At 36.1% G+C, this 25090-nt stretch overlaps 1 protein-coding gene across 2 annotated transcripts in view; it reads right to left on the bottom strand.

Annotated features, from left to right (window-relative positions):
* Positions 1-25090, bottom strand: part of DACH1 (dachshund family transcription factor 1) — a 414474-nt gene that overhangs the window by 185083 nt on the left and 204301 nt on the right. For both annotated transcript variants that reach the window (XM_089899464.1, XM_022577063.3), the window contains exon 3: positions 5992-6153. In XM_089899464.1, the coding sequence (XP_089755590.1) occupies positions 5992-6153 (162 nt within the window). The remainder of the gene's footprint in view (positions 1-5991; positions 6154-25090) is intronic.

Genomic DNA, 25090 nt, shown 5'->3' with positions numbered 1-25090 from the left:
GGCAAAGAAACATTAAGAAAGTTAAAAAAAAAATTCCACATTTAATCTGTTAAACAATGGCAAATTTCTTATGAATCAGTGATACTGTAATTGAACTGGAGACATTTTTAGAGCAAGCTTGCTTTGGCTTTTTCACCCTCCGATTTGGAATCTGCTCACAGTACTGCCAGCTTAACCAAAAAGGATTAACTCTCATATCCAACTGAGAACACAGATAATTCTCAGTAATTGGTAAAAAATGAAGATGAATGGGGCTGAGAGATAAGGAGCAATTAGCTCATCAGCAGTTACAGCTGTGCACTCAATCCGGATCCATCTCTTGAGTCTCGGCCCCTTTTAAAGAACCTACACAGAATAAGCATAGGACGCCCCCTCCCCAAAAAATTGCTATACCTGCCCATCATTTCTCTAGTCTTCCATTTTATTTCCTTCCTATACAAAGACACCTGTCATAGCATGCTATGTAAATTACTACCTCTCTCAGGACCTATGTCTAAAGCCAATCTTCTTTTTAAACTTTTTTTTTTAATAACAGAAACCAAATGACTACTGTAGACACTCTTAAATTCCCTGTCAATCGTTTCATTATAGCAGCATCATCTGTTTGAAAATATAAGCAATTCCCTCATCTAATTATAGGAAGGATTTGAGGTTCATTAACATTGCCAAAGCAGAGAATCCAATGTGCAACTACAGAGCTCTGCTTGGTGGCCTGTGTTCTCAGTTTCCTTTTATTTGCTTTCTCAAGGTCTCCAAGACTTTTTCCTGAAATCATAAAATTAATTTTTCCTTCTAAATAGACACATGAGATAGAAGAAAGGAAATGTCTGCAATGTAAACTATTTTATTTCTTTGGGAATGGTTAAAAAAAAAAAAAGATAAGGGGATGGTCAGCCAGGGAAGATAATTTTATCTCCCTATCTGCCTAGCATTTTTTTTTCATTGTTTTGTTTTTTTGGTTGATGGACAGAGGTAAGGAGTAAGGAATACCATTGATGAACACAGCTGTTTAATCCCAAACTCAAGCTCTTGTTTTTACTTGAAACTCCTATATCTTTGTAACTATTGCAAGTTTGAAAAAATGCAAAAGAATCCTACATTTCAGGCATATGAAATGTGTTCAAGTTTGTGGATCACTGCATTAGGGTATTCTTGCCTACTTTACATGGTGTTCAGAGACAGAAATTCTGAAGTCTTAAGATTACTTCACTTCCTTAAAGAAATAACAGCAGTTCGGGGGTTATGACTATAGTTTAAACAATAAGATTTTCTTGGGACATCTGTTTTGAGATCACATTTTGAATAGATATGAACTCATTTCCTACTAAGCAAGCAATCTACTATTGTTGATAGCTGTTTACCAGTTCTATGAGTCAGATATTAGCTTGTGGCAAAGGTCCCTCTTAAATCCTCCGAGTATTCTTTAAACTGTGTACATAGTGTTTTCCTTAAATAAAATGTTAAGAGAAGTAAAAATGCAGTCTTTTCCTGCCTCTTGGTAAATTATAGTCCACAAACTCTTGCACTTGGGAATAATATTTAATGTATTTATCTTTAGAGTCGTTTCCTTTGTTGTCATTAGTTAAGGGGGTAAGATATTAGGTTTAGCAAGTATTTAAATAACAGAGAAACTACTAAGAGATGCTCACTATGTCAATATTTATATAGCAGTTAAAAACTAGAAGTAAAATTAAGTTTCCTTTATTTAGATTAAATCGATTGTGATTAATTTAGTACCCTCAAAAATGTGCATGATGCCAAAAAAAAGAAGATAAGCAGATAAAACATAGCTATAGAGACTATGAAATTGACCTTGAGTTCACCGGTTTTAAATTCTGCTTTTCCAATATCCCAGTCCCAATTTCCAAGCAGCATTTTTTAAGCTGGTTATGTAGATCAGTCCTTAAAGCAAAAAAATAGCAATTTATCTGGCCTGTATGTTGTGGATAGCGTTGCCACTAAAAAGAATCCAGGACATTTTTCCTTCTTATCTGCAATGTAGCTCATATCAGCCAACCTGTCACAAGATAGTACTTGATATAAACAAGAGATTGCAAAGACATCTCAGTAATCAATATCAGGATGGCTACAGTATGGAAACCCCAACCAGTGCATATCATTTGTCTCAGCATCTATTTCTATGGCCAAATGAAGCATTAATTCAAATCATAAATCTATGGTGATTTAAATCTGGGAATGAGCACCTGCCTGCTTTAATGATTTATTTTGTACATTTCAGTAAGCAGGAGATTTGTCCATATGAACTGACAGGTCACCTTCAGATGCCAGGAGCAGACTGTTTATCACCATGCAGACTAGCATCTCATCTTAGCAAGTAAATATTAAACTAAAAGAATCCAATTGATTGTGGATGAGGGAGAATGGCGACACAGCCATATATTTTACTCAGCCTGCTGATGCCTCACTCAGATCTATCCTGAAGTCCTCACTTCTTCCTAAAGTTATCATTCTGTTGGAAAGATGCAAGCTCAAGGTTACCACGTAAAATTGGGATATAAAATAATTATTTGTCAGCGTCATAGGTTTCTTCAAACACCTTTTTTTCTGGCTAATTTTTACAATTCATATTAAGAACTAGAGAGGGTCTTCTATAATAAGAATATTCCTTCACCTCATCAAGCCAAATGAAATGAAACCAAGCAAAGAAAAAATTCTATTTTCTAGCAGCACTAAGGATTTACTTACAACCAAGGAGTAAGGAAGTGGGGCGGGGGAAACAGTGTTTCTACATAGAGAAGCCTGAAACATTTAAATAACGCGTGAGCCAGATGAGTATAAGGGAAAATAGAACCCTGAATTGACTTCAGAAATGTCACTGGATTTGGGCAGGGCTGAGTAGTAACAATACATCATTTAAGTAGCACCTCTCTGAGGGGTTTCACTACTTCCAAGGGCCAAGTGACAGATTCGTGAGAGCTGTACATTTGTATTCTGAAATATAAGCCTTCTGAGATTCTTGGAATACCTCCTGGAATTCATAGGTTTCAATACCACTTCCTAAGTGCCTCGTGCTAGCTGACGTTCCTGGGGGATCCACCGCATCCTGTTATGACTGTCTGCTTACTTAACCACCCTACCCATAGGAGTGTACGCCCCTTGAGTGCTGAGGCTGTGTTAGGATTATTTTTGTGTTCCTAGAATAAGCTAAAATCAAACATACAACAAAATCCAAATGACGTCACAGCTACCCCCAAATTTCCTCACAGGCCTGCAGCTTAACAAATAATACCTAGCAGAGAGAATAGGAAAACAGAGGAGGAAGCAGTCGGTGGCTGTAAAAAGAGGAAGAGGGTGATTTTCAGGAGGGTAAGTTGGGAGAAATAATAACAAAAGCAATACCCACATGACTAACATTATGGGTGACCAAAAAAATGTGATAAACAGACACTGTAATGAATAAAATGATAAGCACTTGTCAAATATGATTTCCTTTCATTCTCACGATGCAGATACTATTTTCTATGCCATTTTTCAGATGCGGAATGCGAGGCTCAGAAAGTTCACATTAACTTTCCAAAGTCACGGAGCAAATAGTTATTGAACACTTACCATGAGGCAGGCACTATCCTCAGAACCAGAGAAGACTGGAGTCCATTTAAAGCAATTGCTCAAAATTGCCGTGATCTATGCAAGCTCAACCTCCCATCCCCATATTGCTCTGTACCTTCCCCGACTCTACCCCATCCCTCCCCTAAACTCTCTTTCCCTGATCTCTAGGTAAAGAAGAAGGGGGCAGGGGGTATGCTCAGGAAGGGTAATAAATCACAAATTCTTAGAGGACAGTAATGTGTGAGAATAGAATAAAAATGACAATGAATAACATTTCCCCCCAAATCAGCTACAGATCTCTAACATACATGATCCATGAGTTTTAGGGACTAGCAATGGCACTAATGTTAACATAATCTCAAAATATTAAGACCCTCTAGGAAAATTCAAATAAATTTCCGTTTCTGGTTCAAATTGGATGATGGGTGTCAAAAAAAAAAAAAAAAGCAATATAAACTAGCAAGTGAATACCTTAATGGAAGAAAAGTGATTTCTTCCAACTAAAAAGCAAATTTAAATTGTTTCTTAGTTTAAGTCATTATGATAGCCTAGCTATCCAAATAATTATGATAAGCACAATTTGGTCAGAGGGCAAGTATTATTCCATAATATCAAATATTAAGTGTATGCCAACGCTTAATTATGAGCTATGGTCTCTTTATATTATGCCTGTTGGTTTCTCCAAAGCCAGCTTCTGTTCTGCTGCTCAGGAAATTTGACAGAGGTATAATGTTTTAATATATTTTGTTCAAGTGTTATTAAATTGCCTAACTTAAAGATCCCTCCTCACAACACCAGCTACCAACAACAGCCCACATTAAAGGCTTACTCTCCTAAAATTTTGAAAACAATCTAAATTATGCTTTGGAATCACAACTATAGTTTAGAGTGGCCAATTACTTGTTTTTAAAAGTGTCCAATTTTGCTCTGTTTTATTGGGCAAAGTAAAAGACTAGTATTTTAAAATAATATGTAGTCAATAGTTCTAAAAACAGAATTACAATTCTTTCATTTTACTTTAGTATCGTTTTTAACTTTTAAAAGTTTAAATTGATGTGTGTAAACTATGCCCTAAACCATCCACCGCCCTCCATCTTCTCAATAGAAGCACTGCAAATGTGAACGCTGGCACTTCCCTTAGTCCTTTTCAGATTTTGAGCCGTGTCTTTGGCTTTCTTCCACATCTTTTTGTTCAAGAATTGCTACCTCCTTCTTTATCATACTCTCAAGTCAAAGCCGTTAACGCCTCTCCTTTTCTATTTCTCTTGTCCAGTTCTGTTGAAAAGTTCTATTTTTCCCCTTTTTACATTAGAAGCTGCTCTTTGGCATCGCTGAAGTGGTGGTATTTTGTGTTTTGTGTATGTGTTTTAAAATTACTTCCTACTAGGTTACTCATATCTAGCACACGATTCCATGAACAGTTGTGAAAATGACTATCACTGAAGTCCACAGTATTCCTTCATACACGCCCCCTACCTGTAGGTCAATGGACTGAAAGTAGGGAGCTGCTGATTAGCTAAAGAAATAATCTGTTAAAATGTTGCACAGAAAAGGAAATCTAATTGAACTTCCATAAATTATTGTGTCTCTCATGAACATGTATGTTGGATATAGTCTTGTGTACATCTTGCATCCAAATTCCTCTTGCTCAATTATATTTTGAGCATGATTTCTACATTTTAAAGGGAAATAATACAGTGCAGTGGCAGAAAAAAATGTTTTATGTCACAAACACACAGACGCTAAAGATATCATCAATAAAAATTTAACTCTCATTTGAAGTTGTGTTTGACAAAACAAATTACCCAAATTAATTCTGCAAAGAGAAAGCTGTTCCTTTTTGGTTTAAACAGTAATGGTTAACTTTCCATCCCTCCATACCTCAAGAAAGAAAAAGATCAAATTAAGAAATTAAAGTGGCATTTTTTAAATAAGAGAAACTGATAATGGATATATACAGAAAGAATTAATTATCAGCATAATTCTTATTCTTGGCAGTACATGAAAAGATTAAGTTTATATGTTTTGCTGCTAAGGCACATTTCTTATTTGATAACCAATGCATTAAGAATAAAAAAACTAGTGTGTGGTTTTGTTTGTAAATATTCTTCTGTCATCTTACCTACAGTAAATATTTTTGAATTCTGACTATTAGAACTTATTTGTATTACGAAAGATGTTAACTGAATTCTTACAGTAGAGGTTGCAGACATAAAGTTAATTATTACATTTAAAAATAATGTTGCTAATTATTTATTTAGAGTGTGTGTTGTTAGGCTAAGTGGTTTCTTCAAAATGTACACTATTTTCAAAGCTAAAGGGGCCGACTTCTTGAACGGGTAGCCAATAATTTTGTTCTGGAAAAGAAAGTCATTGAGTAGCAAAATGATCACAGTAAGTTTCAGTGAACATAAAACTTACCGACACTTGAATTCATGTCCCCATTTTCAGAATCTGCTCCATGTTGGTTACTACTGGCATGATAGTTGCTCATAGCTTCTAATTTGATTTTTTTCACCTTCATTGCTTCGGCGATCGCTGCATTGGTAGCAGCGGCAGCTGCTGCAGCTGCTGCTGTCAAGCCTTCAAAGAATAAATTAAAAATGAGGTAATTCAAATTCTGATTTTTCACGTGAGTCCATGTGCTTTATAGAACACATATACAACATATTGAAGTATCTGCTTCCTTTATGCAGCACTCTGATATCATATATTCATTCCCAGCTAACCAGTGAAACTATGTTGATATCATAGAGTGCTCTCCGAACTCCCATATTCAATATTAGCAAAAGCATGATTCGTACACAGAAGGAGAGTAGTAGAAATGCAGACAGAATTCGCCCTCAAACAAACCCACCTGAACATGTCATCCCTGGCTCCAAATCCTCTACAGCTGCCTACGGGGGTGGAGGGGGGTGGGGGGTGGTGAAGGAAATCTGAACTGCTTAGCTTAACTCACAAAGCTTTTCACTAAAATTGGAAACCTACCTAATCACCCAAAGTTTCCCTATTCTCATGCCATACTCCCCCTATGCTGAACGTGGCCCCAGTACCCACACGTGCCCTGCCTCTTCAAGCCCGTGCTTTTGCAATTGCCATTGCCTTTGTCTGGAACATTCTAGTCCTGTGATTCACTTCCCCCACTTGTCATCCTCCAGTATTCTAGTCCCAGAGTTGACCTTTCTAACCACTATGCCACACCGTCTCCAGAAAGTTTGTCTCTGTTCATCCAGAAAACGGGAGGTGGCAGTGATCATGAGATTAGAAAAAACAGTTTGAGGCCAGATACGGAAGATCAGAAAGTGAAGACCTGGCTTTAGGTACAGGCTCTAGGTAACCAGCAGAGGTTTTGGAGCACAGGAGCGATTTGTTTTCCTTAAACGTGTGAACTTTTACCGAGTCAATTCACTTCATCCGACATCCTTCATCTGCAAAATGAAAGACACTGAAACGTGTGAATGATCTCTGCTAACTCTAAAACTCTGACAGTCTATGAGAGGATATACACACACACCCGCCCACACCCTCATACTCCTTTTGCTATGTTGCTTCAGAATTTCTGGCTACAGCGCTTCAGCCTGCTTTGAATTTATGTATGATTTATTTCCACTTGCAGCTGGTGGATTTGAGACTGAAACCTCTCTCCCTTTTTTCCTCCCCATTAATCATCACTTCTAGTTACTATAGCAAATAAGGTGCAGCCTCAGGAATTAGAAGAAGGTCTTTTTCCCTAGAAACCTCTGCTTTTTTTTTTTTTTTTTTTTTGAGGTTAGGAGAATACCTCACCTTTCCTTCAGATCAGACCAAAGAGACCTTGACAACTTTCACCCCAACGCAACAAGACCTTCAGACTGACTCTTTGCATGACAAACTGGTAACTGCCCCCTAAAAAGGCACTGATCTGAACTCAAAGAATTCATCTGGGTCTCGACTGAACACTTATTGCCTTTTAAGTCCCAACTTGAACTGATTCTCTCATCTTCCTATGATTGAATTTTCTCCCCAGTTACTCATTTCCTTCAAAGATGTTTCAGAAGATTTTCTTTCCTGTTCTCTTAAAATTCTCTTTGTGTTTCCCAGAAAATCTCTCTTCCTCAGTTTCGCCTTGTCACCAATGTGAACATCCCACTTGTCCTTTCCCTTCATTGCCTGGTGTTGTCCCATATCCAATTTATGACACATCTAGGGTCTTTATCTTTGATTTATGTGGCAGGTAAATCTTGTTCCATAGTATTCAAATAAGAAAGAAAAAACTACCACTTGAGATATGATTGTTATTATTGGATAGATCTGAATCAAGCTCAGTAGCATGAAACATAACTATGCTTGATATGGCCTTACACAAGCTATAAAATCTTCTTAAGTATGGTTTCTTCATCTGTAAAGTCATCCTATTCACCAAGGGATAATAGAAGGATTAAATAAGATAAACTATGTGAAGAATGCCACATAATGTTTAGTAAAAACTAGGCAGGCCTTGTGTTCTAGTTTTTACTGCAGCAAGTCAAGCCCAGTCCTAGCTATGACTCAAGCAGGATACAGTGGGCTGGCTGCAGCCTCCCTCAGCTAGAAGTATCCTGCTTCTCCTTAGCTGCCGGCATTAACCCTTGACTTCTAAAAATGTTTTTCACAATTTTATTATTTATCTGATCTTATTTATGGTACTCTTCTCTTTTTCCATTTGACAGTTTTTTCCCCCTTAGATTTACACTTCTAATGCAAATTCCAACAGATAGATGTGTGTGTGACACACACATGCTATAACCATAATACTTTTGAAATATTCTATTTTCAGTCCAGTTTCATGAAAGCAAGAAGAAAGCTATGACATTTGCAACAGTTGCTGATTTAAGTTTCACTAACTCACCTAACTGTTTGATGGGTTCTCAAATTTAATTCTTTAATAGCTTTCACACTCAGACAATTTTCTCCATCTCCCCTGGCTTCCCCTAGTGTAAGCTGCCACTTTTTGTTCCCTGGAGTCTTGTAATTATTTCTTAACAGCTTCCACTTTCTCTACCTCCAATCTCTTATGATTCATACTGCAGTCAACGTGACCTTATGAAAACAAAAATCTAACCCTGGCATTTGATGCCTGCTCTGAGGAACAACGTGGGTGCTTCATCTGTCTGTCAGGGCCCTGTGTGCTCAAGTACCCTGCTTATCTGTATGGCATTATCTTTCCCCCAGGTCTCCTTTGCTCTGTGTGCTCCAGACATATAGGGGTCTTTCACAACCTCTAGTGGACTACATTTCCTCTTTCAAGCCAGACTTTGCACATGCTGTTCAGACTTTCTAAAAAATCTCTCCAGTCCCCTGCCCCAGATCTGTCCTTTCATCTGTCATGTGAGGCTTAAATATGATGCCCTAGGAGGAGCAGGCTCAGGACCCTGACTCTTCAATCTACCTGGGAAAGAGCTCCAACACTTCAAGAATCAGCCTAAGACTCACTTCTTTTAAAGAGCTGACCTTCTCCACCCTACTCCTCAAGAGTAGAGCTAGTGGTCCACTTACTTGTGTTCTCAGCCCTGTTGAATGAAAGTCTGCATTCTCTGTGCATCAGAATCACCCACAGGGCTTTAAAACCATGCAAAGAACTGAGTCCTACCATCTGAGATTCTGGTTCGGACACGTCCATCTGTATATTTTGGTTGATTTTACTGTTCCTCAGGTCACTTTAATGTGCAATCTGAGAACAGAAACTCACTCAAACTATTTATTGCTCCTTTTTTGGGGCAGGGGGTGTTGCTCAGGGGGGGTCGGTGTAGGGCTAGCTCCTCCGACTAGGTTATAACACTGAAAGGACAGAAATACTTTCTTAGTATATGTATCCCAAACATTGAGCACAAAGCCTGGCACAAATTGTCACTGAATGAAAAAACACTTCTCAAACTGGATTACATGGAAAGCCACAGGAGAAATATGGGCATTATTTTGACAATATCCATGTAAGTAATTTAAAACATTATGTTCATATTACAGTCAATGTAAATATACTAGGAGTAGCAAATCTCATTAATTTAATAAAAAGCATTTACTTTCCAAAGCTACATCTGCCTAGGACTGGAGAGAATCATGAAAGTCTCACACTCACCTCTGCATTGATTGCACTTCCTGTTGGCCTTGCCATGGCCCCTTCAAATCTCTTATGTAATTCTCAAATTCCCTCCAACTTGCTGTCTCTAGTAAAAACTTAGTTTAGAATCTATACACTCACTTTAGAAAGAGGTCCCATTGTATAGTTTGTTCCCTATTGAAGCTGCCTTTGAAAAAATAAGTGTAATAAATTCACAAAATAACACTAGTTTTTGGTCTATACTTCATAGAGAGTTCACATTGTAAAAACACTTCCTATGCAATCAAGAATGCTCTACCTGTGCAACATGCATGCACCTAGAGATTATTATACTAAGTGAAGTAAGCCAGAGAAAGACAAATATCATGTGATATCACTTATATGTGGAATCTAAGAAAACGATACAAATGAACTTATTTACAAAACAGAATCAGACTCACAGCTTAGGAAACAAACAATGTTACCAAAGGAGAAAGGTGGGATGGAGGGTAAATTAGCAAATTGGGATTAACAGATACACTCTACTATATATAAAATAAACAACAAGGACCTGCTGTATAGGTCCTTGAGCCATACTGAACTATATTCAATATCCTGTAATAACTTATAGTGTAACTGAATCACTTTGCTGTATACCTGAAACTAACACAACATTGTAAATCAACTATACTGCAAAATGAAATAAAAATTTTTAAGAAAAGAATGGTCTGCTTGTGTAAACACTGGCAGCCCATAGCATTTACCACACACTTTTCCTCCCTCCATAACCCTTTCTCACTTAGAACTCTTCTCCACCTGCCTCATAATCAGACTTCAGCATATTCTCCTTCAATATCCCACCCTGAAGCAGTGAATTTATGACTGCTTTTAACTCTTCCCAATCAAAACAAGCCATTTTTCCCTTAGAACTAGGTAATCCAGCATTTCTCCAAGCGATAATCTACATCAAATACAGCTGCCGAGTGTGGTAAAGTTGAAGGTTATCTTCCTTGGGGCCACATTCATAGACCCTATCTCTGAGATGGACTGAGGAATCTGTATTTTTATCTTTCAGTAGCTTGATTCTGATGCTCCCTGCCCTTAGATTATTTGATGACAGTAGTGTACATTATTAAAGTGTGTCTACACCTTACAGTAAAAGCTTTTTAGCTAGGTAGATCATCTCTGCGGTGGTTTCTGAAAGTGAGTATGCTTAAGAATCAACAAGGAAACTTGTTAAAATACAAAACAGGTTGGACCAATAATCAGAATCTGAGACATACTGCTGTAGTGTGATGCAGACTTTGGAAAAATGAGTCTTCTGCGCCTCTACCCTTGCAGAGCAGAAGCAAGGAGGCCAGCCAGGTAACACAGCACTTCTGTGTGTTATAGATCCAGTAGCCATGCACGTTATTAACTCAACCAACCACTTACATATACGAATCTATTTGGTATATACAGTAATTGTTAATTAAACAGCTTGGGTAATTTCTCCAGGTTCTTCAATCAGGTAAAATTTTCACCAGATTTCCTTCTCTCATTGAGAGAAAAATTACATATATATTACATAATGCATGTGTGTGTGTATGGTGAAGAAACAAATAAATGAACAAAGGTTTTCTTACACTTAGGAATGATTAACCCATCTATTTTACCTCATGAAACTTTCTTTTTACACTCTCCAAGAACAATTATAGTATCTCACACACAAAGACAAAAACATACATTAAACTGAGAAGTCAAATGTAGTATAATTTCATTTTATTTTAAAAGGTTCTAAATCCAATTTTATCATCAGCAATGGGGAAACTTTAATGTATACTTAAAATTCTTTTGCCATTGATAAAATAATGTATTGAGAGATAGTTGGTTTAAAAAAGATGTTTTCCTTCAGAGAAAGGATAATAAGTCATATACTGTGCAACTCGTAGACCTTCTTTTGGCCCTCAGAAAAGGGACTGTACATCAAACTTAGGCTAAAGCCCATAGGCCTTATGTCATGCAAAAATATTAGGCTTCTTTTTTTTCTTCTTAAAAATAAAAAAATTTTATTTCATTTCATCTTCACGAACTCTACCACTTACAATTCAAAAGAATGAATAGATTTTTACATACAATTTAGAAAAATAGCTTGTCATATTAGTGTTTGAATTATGCTACAAACTCACTGCAGCAGGCTCCATTCTGTTCTACTCCTTCAGAGCAAATTCTATATTACTTTTTTAACCAACTATTGTTAGAAATTCTTTATTTTTATCTTGGCTTATAGATTTCTTTTACTTATACTTTTTTTTCTTTTTCTTTCTTTCTTTTTTTTTTTTTTTTTGCGGTACGCGGGCCTCTCACTGTTGCGGCCTCTCCCGTTGCTGAGCACAGGCTGGATGCGCAGGCTCAGAGGCCATGGCTCATGGGCCCAGCCGCTCTGCGGCATGTGGGATCTTCCCAGACCGGGGCACAAACCCGTGTCCCCTGCATCGGCAGGCGGACTCTCAACCACTGCGCCACCAGGGAAGCCCTACTTGTACTTTTATTTTTTGATGGTCCATGAAAACCTTTTAAAGTTCTTGTTGAAACAGTGACTGGCATGGAAATTCCTAGCTATGTAAACTCACTATCATATAAGGAGTAAACATACAGTCATTGGAAAACAAAACACTCCAAAAAGCCATACAAACTTTGGACAACATGCATCAAATTTATATGAACTACTGCAGCAAGTTATGTAATTCCTAAGGCTTCCAAATCCCTGTCTTTAAAGCAGAGATATCAGTTCTGACCTCATAGCAGTATTGTGGGGAATAAAGGTAAAATAATGTACACAACAGCATGGGCACATACTAAGCCCTCTGAAAATGGTAGTAAATATCATCAAGTAACCCATAATATCCATCATGTCATTTAGTTTTACCTTTGTTCAGTTATTCACAAAAATGCAAATATGACAAAAGTTATCTAACAGTGTATGGTGAAAATTTAAACATTTGACAAATGGACACCTGAAAATCATGCTTCTATCAAATCATTTGATTTAGTAGCCTACACTGATCAAATTTATCATAAAATGACTGTCTCCACTCTGTGCTCTATTGATACAAACCCTTTCCTACTTCAATTCAATATCCTGAAACCAATCCATGGGTTTATCATTTGGAAGGGAAGCAGGCATTATTATTCCCTGAGAGCCTTATTTTGCTTTGCAAAGATAGCATTTTTCTTCTGCTCTCAACTTTCATCAAAACAGCCTTTAAATCCTTCAAATGCTGTTATACAATCCTGATTGCTCTCTCTAAAAAGGGAAAAGTATCCCCATTCTATTTTTTTCAAACAAGTTAGTACCCCTAGTTATAAAGAGCAGATTACAACTATAGATTATAAATATCAATAAAAGAGACATATTGCTGTCAAATTCTTTCTCTGATCTGTTTGTTTGCTCATTAACTTGAAAGGTCTAATCTTTGATCTTTGGTTTCAAAGACATCAAGATGACTTCCAAATGTTTGATATGTTGTCTACTTTTACATCACATTCCATATAAAATGCATTTCCCAAGACCTAATGGCTAAATAAAATTAGTTATAAGCAAGAGATAGTGAGCATTCAAAGCTTCCATATGATAGACTTTTTATTAGGCTATGTCACTTTACCCAAATGTAGAAAAAAATACTCTAACATGCACTCATTTATAGCCAATAGTAGTTATTATTAATATTCTGGAATTGATAAGTTATTTATGTCTGGCATTCTTCCTATTTCTTATTCAGGGAGACAGGCAGCTTATAAATATCTCATCACTCCACCATCACAGAAATTTCATCGACAGTGCTCATGCACAGCTATTAGCAATATGAATCTAACCATTACAAGAAGGAGGAAAATCGAACATGTGGCATTAATACGCAGCCCTGGTTCCTAACCATCTGATAGGCAGATGGTGTGAAGCGGATTCTCCAGCTGAAATGAAGGGGCACATCATTTAAAACCTTGTTTGCATTCTAACTGATATCAGTGCCATATTGATATACATGATACATCATGGCAGTATTTGAACAATCTAGTTTGTTTCAGTCATAAATGTTTACAGCCTTGTTTTTTTAATCTTATAAGCATGTTCAGAAGAGTGTATTTTTAATTTATGAAACCTATTGTTTACTTCTGTTGAACTACAAGATTAGTGGAAAGCAGGAATATTAAATTACTTCAGCTAGAGCAATATAACAAAGACAGATGAATAAAGTGGGTTTCTATTTTCAATAAAGGATGTTAGTAAAGGAATTTTAAAATTAGCCCAGGCATTCTGTGCCTTAAATACATTTATTCATTTAAACCTTCTAGCTTTTTCTCCCCCAAGTGGCATACAGAGATACTTAATGCTTTACATAGTCATTCATTTAAAACTCTCACTGTGTGCAATTAATCTTGTCCAACAATTCAATTCAGAAAGTAAAACATCAGAAAGCATAGTTCAATTCAACAGTCATTACTGTGAAGTAATCTTTCTGCTCCTGACAGATCCTATAGAGTCTTTGCAAAACTCTGTTGAAGGTGCATTGTAAGCTCTACATGAGTTTGAATTACAACTCAATTGAAATCACTCCAAGTCTTAGAAGAACTCTTGGCTCAATATAACTTGAAAACACCAGTACCTTTTTCCACCACGTCTTCTTCCTATCCTTATTTAAATACCAGCTGTCTAAAACACTGAAACTAATTTTTCCAGTTATTTTATTTCTCAATACTTTCTAAATAAACAGAAATTGTGATTGAACTATGCCTGTCCTCACCCTTGAATGATGAAATAACAGAAATGATAATCAACTAGAATAAGTAACTTAATTGTAAAGCAGGGTAGACTGAAGATTTTGAGTGTGAGTTTGTCTCCTAATGTCCATTAGACTGATTTTTCTTGCCCTTTGAAACACATTTATATTCTGCAGAGAAAAGGAAAATTGATCTTAGAGGCTGTTAATGGAAACACTCCCTATATCAGTTTCCAGTTTTTCAATTGATTAAATTAGATTTTTAAATGTGTCAATTAACAAAAAAAACTACTAATTTGGAGAAATATACAGAAAGAGTTTATTATAATATTGATAATCACTAATAAATCAAGTAGACATCAAGTTTAGCATTCTTTTCTGATTAGCTTAAAATCTACAGTCTCCCAGAGTTTAGGAAGAAAGAGCAGTAGTGAAGTCAGAGGGAGGGGACCCCATCTTGATGTTATTTGGCCACATGTAAAATCACTGAGAAACTTCCATGGAAGTTTTTGAAACACTCAACTTCTAATCACTAACTCATAGAATCAGGATGAAACAGAATCAATTCAAATGTTTAAATTACTATGATTTAAAATAAGAAAATAGATAATTTATGAAAAGTTTAACCTGACACAACAAGGTCTTGAATATATAACTTTCACTTCGACTCTATCTGTTAACATTACCACCTTTAGAAAAATATTTCTTAACAGCCACTTGGAGTCTGGACTTATAAAACATAGAGATGAGAAAGACTTTATCTACTGCGACCCTTTTATTTTACTGATGATGAGATTTAGGGGCAGCGAGGTTAATCATTTCTATAAAGTCACACCATTAAATAATGATAGATTAAGCCCAATTCCCCTAACTCCCACTTCAGCATTGGCCACACTGCCTCTGTCAATAAGCAAAAAAAGAAAAGTACAGAATACAGTAAACTATGGAATCATTGAAGGAAAATGAATCCTCTTTTCTCAAGTAGCTTATGGATTGCACAGGAAACCAAGGTTACAGACACTCAGATGATGCCACAAGTATAAGTTGATTCCACTTAAAAACCTGATCTAAATGTCCATTTGTGATTCCGTTTTATAAAATTTTGAATATATCTGCCACAGAAACAACAGTCATTCAACTCTGTGCACAAAACTTTTAACCTGTACTACTGGTGAAATATATTGCTTATAATATTACCCTGAGTCCTATATTTTAGATACAGAGCAACAAGGAAAAGGAGAAAGGCACATAAATTATTTTCCTCTCTATATCTTGAATATAGAAAAAATTATAAATAGAACCAAATTGAAAGAGGTAACATTTGTCTTGAATTTTCTTTAAAACGCTCTTCTCATTATTATTATTCCATTCTCCACTAAACTGGGCATTGGATGTTCTCATATTTGTCTAAGGCCCAATACTTCTTACTATGTACATGACTCATCACCCCAAATTACTCAAAGCATTGGCCTCAAGCAGGTGGCTCTTACCAACCTGAGAGTAGCTGACAGTATGTGACATTGTGAAAGGATGTTTTTAAAAGAGGCTACTTGTCAATATATTGGTGACAGTTCAGGCAGTATAATAAGTGAAAAGAGGAAACGGTGTCATAAATTTAATTTCCTGCCAAAGTCACCTCACTGGCATTTCAGCCTAAGAATAGTCTTTCCAAATGTTCTCCTACTTTTCTCAACACCATGTAAATGCTCTTCTAACTCCTTTGATACTTCAATAAGTCTCTTTTTTTTCTTTTTCCAGAATCCTGGTAGCATGTAGGGCTCTGTCAGGGTGTGCTTGTTGGTGAGGAGAGGATATGAGAAAAAAATTATAATAGAGGTGGTCATTTTTACATGCAAGTTTTGTTTGGGGGAGTTACCCAATGAGACAGAAATAGCTGGAGACGATGTGGCCAAAAATTTTTCTGATATAGTAATATAAAGGAAAAGACTCAAGAAATATATATATATATATCATCATTATATATATATAATGACACATACACACTTTTTAAATAGAGGTCAGGGTCTGGGTGGAGAAAAATATATAGCCATATTCACTGAATAACAATAGGATAGGAATGGAAGGACTATTTGAAGCAATATATTCTTCACACTTTTGTCATTGGGTTCTTACATTTATATCACCATCTCATTGAATCTCCATAATCAGCCGACAAGAAATGTATTTTCCATATGTGATTTCAAGAAAAATATGAAGTGTGAGAGCCCAATTGTAGTGCTTGGAAACGTAGGATTTTAGTTGCAGTTTTAAAGTTGGACTATGGAAAAGAATAATCCTGATTAATTTAGAAAAATAAATACTGCCACGTGACAAGGAAGATTACAAAGAAATATAGCTCTCAGTCCATAGCCTCAAGTGGTCATCATCTCCTAGAGGATGGCATGAAGCCTTAATCATGGCATGCCTTTGTAATCATAGTCAGGTTACTTAATTTTTTTAGTGTAATTTAGAGAAGTTACTTAAATTGTCTGATTCTGAGGCAAACTTGTACTTTATTGTTCAGGAAATAAATGCTGTCTATGTTCAAAACTATTTCCCTTCTGAGGTTTGATGCATATATTCAACACAGCTCACCTACAAACAGAGCAGGTGGATGTCAAAGAATTACCAATTGTTGGCATTGCACTATTCATTTCTATTTTTCTTTTTTTTTACTGCAAAAGCATTACAACAGAAAGAAACATCGAATTTCTAACATGGCAATAAATGCTAGTCTTTTGTACATTCCGATAAAACCTTTTACTTTATTTCAAAACAGTAGTAAGTCAGAGCAAATCTTCCATTTTCCTTACATCTCTTCATTTATGAGCAAAGTCTATAGTGGCACTGATCCAATGGCTTCTCTTGACCTAATTTATGTTGTACCATGAGATTCTATTAAAAGAAACTAAATCACTGCAGTAGATTTATTCATCTTAAATAATTTAAGCTAATTGAAAAAGAACCAAACTAAAACTAAAACACTTCTCTGAAGCATTCAACTTCTGCATGTCAATTAGTAATTTAAACAACCAGCTAATCACAACAGCTTCGTGTGAAACACGAACCTGTGCTGTGTACACATTTCTCTACCTCCACGGAGCTGAAGATAGAAATAAACATCAACTCTGAGTCTGAAAGCATGTGTATCTATTCTGGAGTCATTAGACAATTCCAATAAAATATTTTCACTGACTGATTTGAGACTTTTCTCAATTTTGCCAAATAATTTTGAAAAGAGCACATGGAAAAATGAGAGGAATATCTGGAAAATCATATCCAATCACTCTTCTGGCAACGCGTTACGGAATTTCAAAAGTATAAAATGACTTAAGCAAAACAAAGTTTAAAACATTACTATTATTCACCAAAGTTGCTATATCATAATAACCAAAAACTGAACTCCTATGGGTTGGTTTAAAAATTAAGAACCTAGCTTAATATTATTATGATTTTATTTTATTCTTGTCGCTCTGCTTCTTGTTGGTAAAACTTATCAAATATCAATTTAAGTCATGTTAATAGTAGCTCATCATGTTATCGCGAGTTATGCTATGCTAATTGTCCCATCATTATAAAACTCCATTTGTAAAAGCAATGGTCATTTTCCTCATGCGACTATTTTATAATTCAGCTTTTGTTAATACCTGGAGTGCGTGGCATAATCACTCATAAGACAGTCCCACAAAGAGTTACAAAGCTTTTCGCAGTATTTTTGCCATACATCTTCCTTCTGAGAATTAGAAAATTCAAACATAACTTTATCTTGGAAGTAAAGCCTTTTGAAATATTGCTAAAGTGCACACTGAATAAAGACAACACACTTAAGCGGACTTTTCCCCCTTTAAACAGCATTCATCTTTTCAAAAGCAATAGATTCTCAGTCCACGCGGAGTCTATTGCATTATTCATTTCATGTGCAACCTCATGCTGGACCATAAATTGTTACTTTATCTAATCAAAGGAGACTTAACTCTACAGAAGGTCAAAGGTTTAATTTTGTGAAGTATTATCTTACGCTATGAGTTTAACCGAAAAATAGAAGAAGAAAAACAGCCAAGAAACTGGTAATAAATGAACCTTTATTGCCTCAGGCATTGGCCTAGTTAATAAACTTTCATTGAAGGTTTCTTTCAACTGTTACGGACAATGAGAGGAAAAAAATCTTAAATTACAGCCATGTGTGACTTTTAAAGCAGTCATTCTTTTTTATCTCAACCTCCCTAGCTCAGGGGGGAAAAAAAAAGACAAAGAGAGATTGTCTTCGATCTCTTAACCAAAAATGTATGTTTCTAAACAGATGAGAAAGTGCAGATAAACTTTTCTAAAAGCAGAGGTCAGCTTTGAACAATATAAAAAAATTCATTATTTAGGTGTTGAATCTTAGAGAACAACCTCTCTAGCTAAATGTAAAACTACAAAAGGGAGGAAGAAGACATGTAGTTTTTGCAAATCTAACTCTTAAATTGGGTCTCCAACTTAGCAAAATATGATGCTTTGTCATCTCACCATTGGTGCACAAAGTCTACTGTAGATTTAAAATTCATTAAATGTATCGTAAGTAAGTACATTATCTATGTACTGTCTGCCCTGTTTTAGACACACCAAAAAAATCCTTCTTTTACTTTCAGAATCAAAAATACTAGCAGTGAAATAATTCATGTTATCATTATGCAATTAAATTTTTTAAGAACAAGTCTATGTTTTTAGCTGATACTCTCATCCAACAATGGCCTGTGAATAGGTTTTTTTTTTTTCATTATTTTCTAGAGAAGAAAATGAACTGAGTTCTTCTGAACTAAATCTCCCTTTTTGTCTGATATGAGTATTGCTACTCCAGCTTTCTTTTGATTTCCATTTGCATGGAATACCTTTTTCCATCTCCTCACTTTCAGTCTGTATGTATCTCTAGATCTGAAGTGGGTATGTATACATGAATCTGTTTGCTGTACACTGGAAACAAACACAACATTGTAAATCAACTATACCCCAATATAAAATAAGAATTAAATTTTAAAAACCCTCCTTTTTTCAGGAGGCACTGTATTGAGTATAAAAGTTATCATAGCCTCAACTGCAACATCTTAATCTCCACACCACAGCATAAATAAGATACAGATCCTCACATCACCAACAGAGTTACCCAAGCTGTGAGAAAGGGAAGAAGCCATGTTCTGCATCTTACTTTAGATACTCTTAAACAGAAAGGAAAGAGGGTTGGCTTGATGCTCTGAACTGGACACCCCTACCAGATTCTACCCACAAATCACAACGCTCTCAGCAGGACACCCAACCCTCTTCCCACCTGGCAGCACATGGACAGAATTGGGCTCTACTTCATTCCAGGGACATGTCCCCAGGATGCTATCTCGGGTCACCTTTGAATCCAAACATCATAGCTGCTTACACTGGCAGCACCAGTTGAAAGCAGGACCAGGGTCCCTACTAAGAGATACACTTCACACATCTGGGAGACACTGAGTTCTCCCGGGGTCGAGGCTGAAGCACGTTGATAGTAGCAGCTTTGCTTCTTTTCTATATTTGCCGAGAGAGAGAGAAAGAGAGAGAGAGAGAGAGACTAAGGAGAAAGTGGAAAACCTAGAAATTAAAGATGATTTAATGTAAATTCCGAATGGAAAAAAATGTTGCGTTCTTTGCATAGAAAATTGAGGATAAAAACACAGGTTTTCCAAAAGCATAGTTAAACCTGGATATCCAGAAACTGAAGCAGAGTGAGGCAATTCGTTGTTATTAATTAGTAGAGGGTTTTAGAATCAATGAATAGTTTCTGATTTCATGCAAGAAACCAAGAAGTGCTACCCAAAGGTTACAGTGAAAAACACTGTCAATGATAAACAATTTTTTTTGCCCCACTCTATTTTCTACCTAATTTGTATTCATGCATGTAGTTGGGGAGCAAAAGAATGAAAAGGTGAAGAAAATGAAGGAACGTAAACTACTAGAACAGAAGCACTGTATTTGAATGTGTATAGTAAATGGCTAGTTGTATACATTTGTGGATAAAGAACTTAGTAACAGCAAGGATGGTCATGCTTTATATAAATTTCAGTTTATTTAATTTACCAGTTTCTGAAAAAGGCTGAGGTACATTTAGAAAGTGACCCCAAGGTCAGAGAAGCATGGGAGAGTAACAAAAACAGGTATCTCAAATCTAATTCTTTATTCCATTAATCAAAGTTTTATGGGTTTGGGAAAGTTTTGCTACAGTACACAGAGAGGATAAGAAAAAAGAAAGATCAAGGGAATTCAAAGGATTTATTAAAAGTGCAGACGGTAACTCTGACTAGTGTTTTAGCTAGATAGACACAATTAATTAATTGTAACGTTGTGAAACTCTAAAATCCTGAAAGAACGTGCTCATGCCTGCAATGTAGTAATGTAGCAAAATACTTATAATCTTTCAACCACCAGGAGCTTTTGTTGGTTTTTTAACCTAATCCACAGCTTGACATAGATCCTAGAGTAATGGAACACAGTTCTTTGATTGAAATAATATCTAAACATTGCTGTGCTAGCCCGGTGGCCTAATAGAAGTCTGTCTCTCTGAAACTCGAGAAAGTCAAGTTTGGAAACAAACTCAGACACTGAGCTCTGGCTTGTAAGTCCTTGAAGAAAAGCCTTTGAGACAGGAATATGCCCTTTCCAGTTTAACAGAACCAAAAACAGACATAAAACTTCTGCAACAGCTTTTCTTCCAAACAATGAAACAGTCAAAACAAATTTTCTTCAGCCACTAAAAAGTGACTAATAAGACAACAGTAGAGTGTTGGTAATCACAGAGAGTCTAATATATGTCATTAAAAAGCTAAGTATTTCACAAGCGACCCATTCCACCAGCTTTCTTCATTTTGGTGTGAAAATATGAGCAATATGTACAAGTTTAGTCATTATTACAAAAGATCCATATCTTTTGTCAATTTTAGTCATGTGGAAAATTGCAAAGTGTTCAAAGACACACTAACAATACCTCAAAAGGAATTTATGTATATCACATAGTGGCGAACAAGATCTATATTATTTTGTTTTATTCAATGTACCTGAAAATTTGCAATAATCATAAGAAAGCCACACTTGAACATTTTAGTGAGAGAAAAGTAACTTCTAGGTCTGTACTTGCAGCAGTAAATACACTCTGATTAAACTCTGAAAGAAAAAAACAATAAAATCTCCATTTCATTGTGTATCCTGATAAATTCCAAAAAACACAGAATATATATCATTACTATTTACCAATATCCTGGCATCTGGTAGAAACTGCTAAGCAAAAAGCAGATGAACAAAAAACAGGAAAGGCATGGGTAGCATTAAATATACCTGAGGCTACAGCCAAATTTTGATTTTGTTGGGATGCCATGCTTATCATATTAAGTAATGAAAGTGATTTTTACTTCATGTCTGTCATCTGACACTATCATATCACTTTATAAACATGATAATAACAATGATATTAGGATGACAATGAAACAATCTGCACACTGTCACAAATGTGAAGTCTTGACATATTTTATCATTACATTGTAAGGCATGAGCTGTGAAGGGTGGGAAAGCAGAGAGCAAGTAAGAAAAAATCACCAAATTACATAATAATAATAATATAATCCTAAAACCATAGCAGTCCTTCTAAAAAAAATTTCAGGAGCACAGCTAGAGTTGGTTAAGTCAGTAGGTCAACCATGTCGAGGACCCAAATTATTTCCATACATCCTTTCTGCTAGCCTCAATATATTGGAAAATATCTCCATGTTAGAAAGTTGGCTACAATAATTTTAGGCATCCAAGCAAAAAAGTGAGGAGCTATTTATTCTATATATTTCTCTTTATCCCACAAAGAATTCTTCCTCAAGAGACACCTTAACGAATCACCCCTCAGAACTCATTAGTCATTATTATATCACCTGATCATGCCAGTTTATGGTTGGAGAAAAATGTGAATTTCTAAATAAAATTAGGGCTTTGTTATGGAGGAAGAGACTGATAAGGGGTTATTGGGTAGCAACTAACAAGACCTGCAATAAAAGCTTATTGGGGAATATTGAAGAAAATTGTCAACAGCCTCAAATAGAAGCCCAAATACATTGCTATTCTAAATCTTCCATCATTTTAAATCTGTCCCATGCTTGCTCAACAGTGAGCATGTACCTAGATTCAGAGGATAATATCATTGTTTTTCTCAAGGCACTATTTTACTTCTCATAATGAAGTCCTTGTACAGAAAAGTTCTATAAAATTACAATAGTGACCTTGAGTTTTACATTTAGAACTACCAGGAACAGAAACATGAAATAGCACTCAATTGCTTTGAGCTTCCTTTTCCACATCTAGCTGGAGATATCTATAGAATAAATAATAAGATGGCATGCCTATAGAATGAATAATAAGATGTTGTCCTTCATTCGATTGCTGGACAATCAAATTTATAAATTGTTACGGAATGTGGCACCAAGGAACTGGTCACTTTTGAGCTATATTAAACAGTCATTTAAATATTTCTCGTGATAGTGAAGTGGCTAAAGCTGGTAGTGATATTTTTCAATGCTTTGATGCAGTACTAAAACTATTGGATTCATGTTCTTTCTTCTTAAGGATGCAGACCAGTGTAGGAAAACTTGAAGCAGCAACTGCAGTGCTGAAGAGAGGGAAGAGAATGAGAGAGAGAGAAACTGACTGAGAGGGTTGAGGGGAGAGAGAGAGGCAACAGTAGCTTTAAGCATTCACACGTCTATTGCCATGTCATTGCTGTTTGGTCTCTTCCTCACTTCCATCTTTGCTATCATCAACAGTAAAATGAAAAAGTTTAATGAAGTATAAAAATTGAGGGCAATAGCAGAAATATGGCTTCGGACAAAGAATATAGGATTTGCAGTCTAAGATCTGAGATTCAGTCCACCCTCTGTCATTGGGTAGATGGCCTCTGTTTGCAAGACCTAATTTCTGACAATTTCAATTAACTTACCCCAGCTATAATAGAGACGATCATGTGTTGCCTGTCTCTCACAGAATTGGTGAGAACATTAAATGACATAGGATGTGTGAAAAATGGACATAGGTGTTTCATAATGACAGTTTTGTTCCTTCATCTTGCTATCAGTCCATCAGAGACGGTCCTTCGCTGCCTTTTTTTGCATTACTATCCCCACTACTGACAGAGCTGACACTACTTGTGGAGAACAAATGGCAGAGCCAGGCCCATAACATCACTCCCATGAATCTGTTCCTTCAACTGTATTTCCCAGGATCAATAACAGAACCTGGTAGAAAATCATATTCCTCATAAAGAATTTTATAAGTACTTGCATGAATGAACTCTGGATCAAATTTCAAGAGTGTATAAAATTTGAATCCACAACTTACTAAACGACCTTAGACAACTCACTTAACTGCCTTGGAAATAAGACTGATAAAAGTACCTACATATTATGGTGGTTATCAAAATCAAAATGAGTGTGGCTTCCCTGGTGGCGCAGTGGTTGAGAATCTGCCTGCCAATGCAGGGGACACGGGTTCGAGCCCTGGTCCGGGAAGGTCCCACATGCCGCGGAGCAACTGGGCCCGTGAGCCACAATTACTGAGCCTGCGCGTCTGGAGCCTGTGCTCCGCAACGGGAGAGGCCGCGATAGTGAGAGGCCCGCGCTTGCCACAACTAGAGAAAGCCCTCGCACAGAAACGAAGACCCAACACAGCCAAAAATAAATAAATTAATTAATTTTAAAAAAATCATATGAGTGAATACACGCAATGAACTTCAATTGTGCATGGCACAACAAAAGCACTCCATATATGTAGGCTATTGTTATTGTCCTCTGACATCAAAAGACACTAATATTCACAAGTCAATGTCATAAGGAAAATGATTTTAAGATGATGGAAACAATTTTAATATACGTTCTAATCAAAGGGAATATATATTTTGCAAAAACTACAAAAGGATTTGCATTATCATTACATTATACATTATTATTACACATACATCTTGACTCCAAAGATATTTTATGACAAGACATATATTATGGTAAAGTCACATCAAAAAAGAGATCCAGTTGCATGGACACAAGCAACATTACCTAACAAAAATCTCAAAGGATAAGTTTAGATTTTAAATATATAGTAACCAAATTATCAGATTCAGACATAAGAGTTGGCAGTGTCTCGGAAAGCAGAATCTCCTAACCCAGTCTCATATTATGAATAGAGGATAGAACCAAGCTAGCATATCTCTTTCTCCACTGACAGGTCAAGCAGTTTCAGCTACCCCCACCAGGCACACATAGGTTCTTTAAACACATATTTGATCCCCTTAAATATATTTATTATTTTTATATGTACTGTTTATTCAAAGTGAAATATCCAGGAATAGTGGAGAAAAAATAAAAGAAGATCTAAATGGATAAAAATGCCATAGCTATTTCCCCACTATTCCATAAGAAAATATAAATCAGTGCATACCAAATTCCGATCAGCAATGTTACATCTACCATTGCATTGATTTCACAGTCAATGGCTAGTTCTGTTACATGGGAAATTTCTAATTGTCAAGTAATACAGTATATAAGAAGTACTTGGTATATTATAACAGCAGTTCGCTAGATGGGTTCTCTTATTATCTAAAGAGAAGCATGTCTGTTCTCAGAAAAGTATATTTTTCCCCATTTCCTTACATTATTTGCTCTCAGTATCAAGCTTCATCAAA

Source organism: Delphinapterus leucas, chromosome 18, assembly GCF_059928025.1.
Source record: "Delphinapterus leucas isolate spDelLeu-1000000601 "Yukka" chromosome 18, BTC_Dleu_Yukka2, whole genome shotgun sequence".
Lineage (NCBI taxonomy): Eukaryota > Metazoa > Chordata > Mammalia > Artiodactyla > Monodontidae > Delphinapterus > Delphinapterus leucas.
This window is presented reverse-complemented; position numbering and strand designations above follow the sequence as displayed.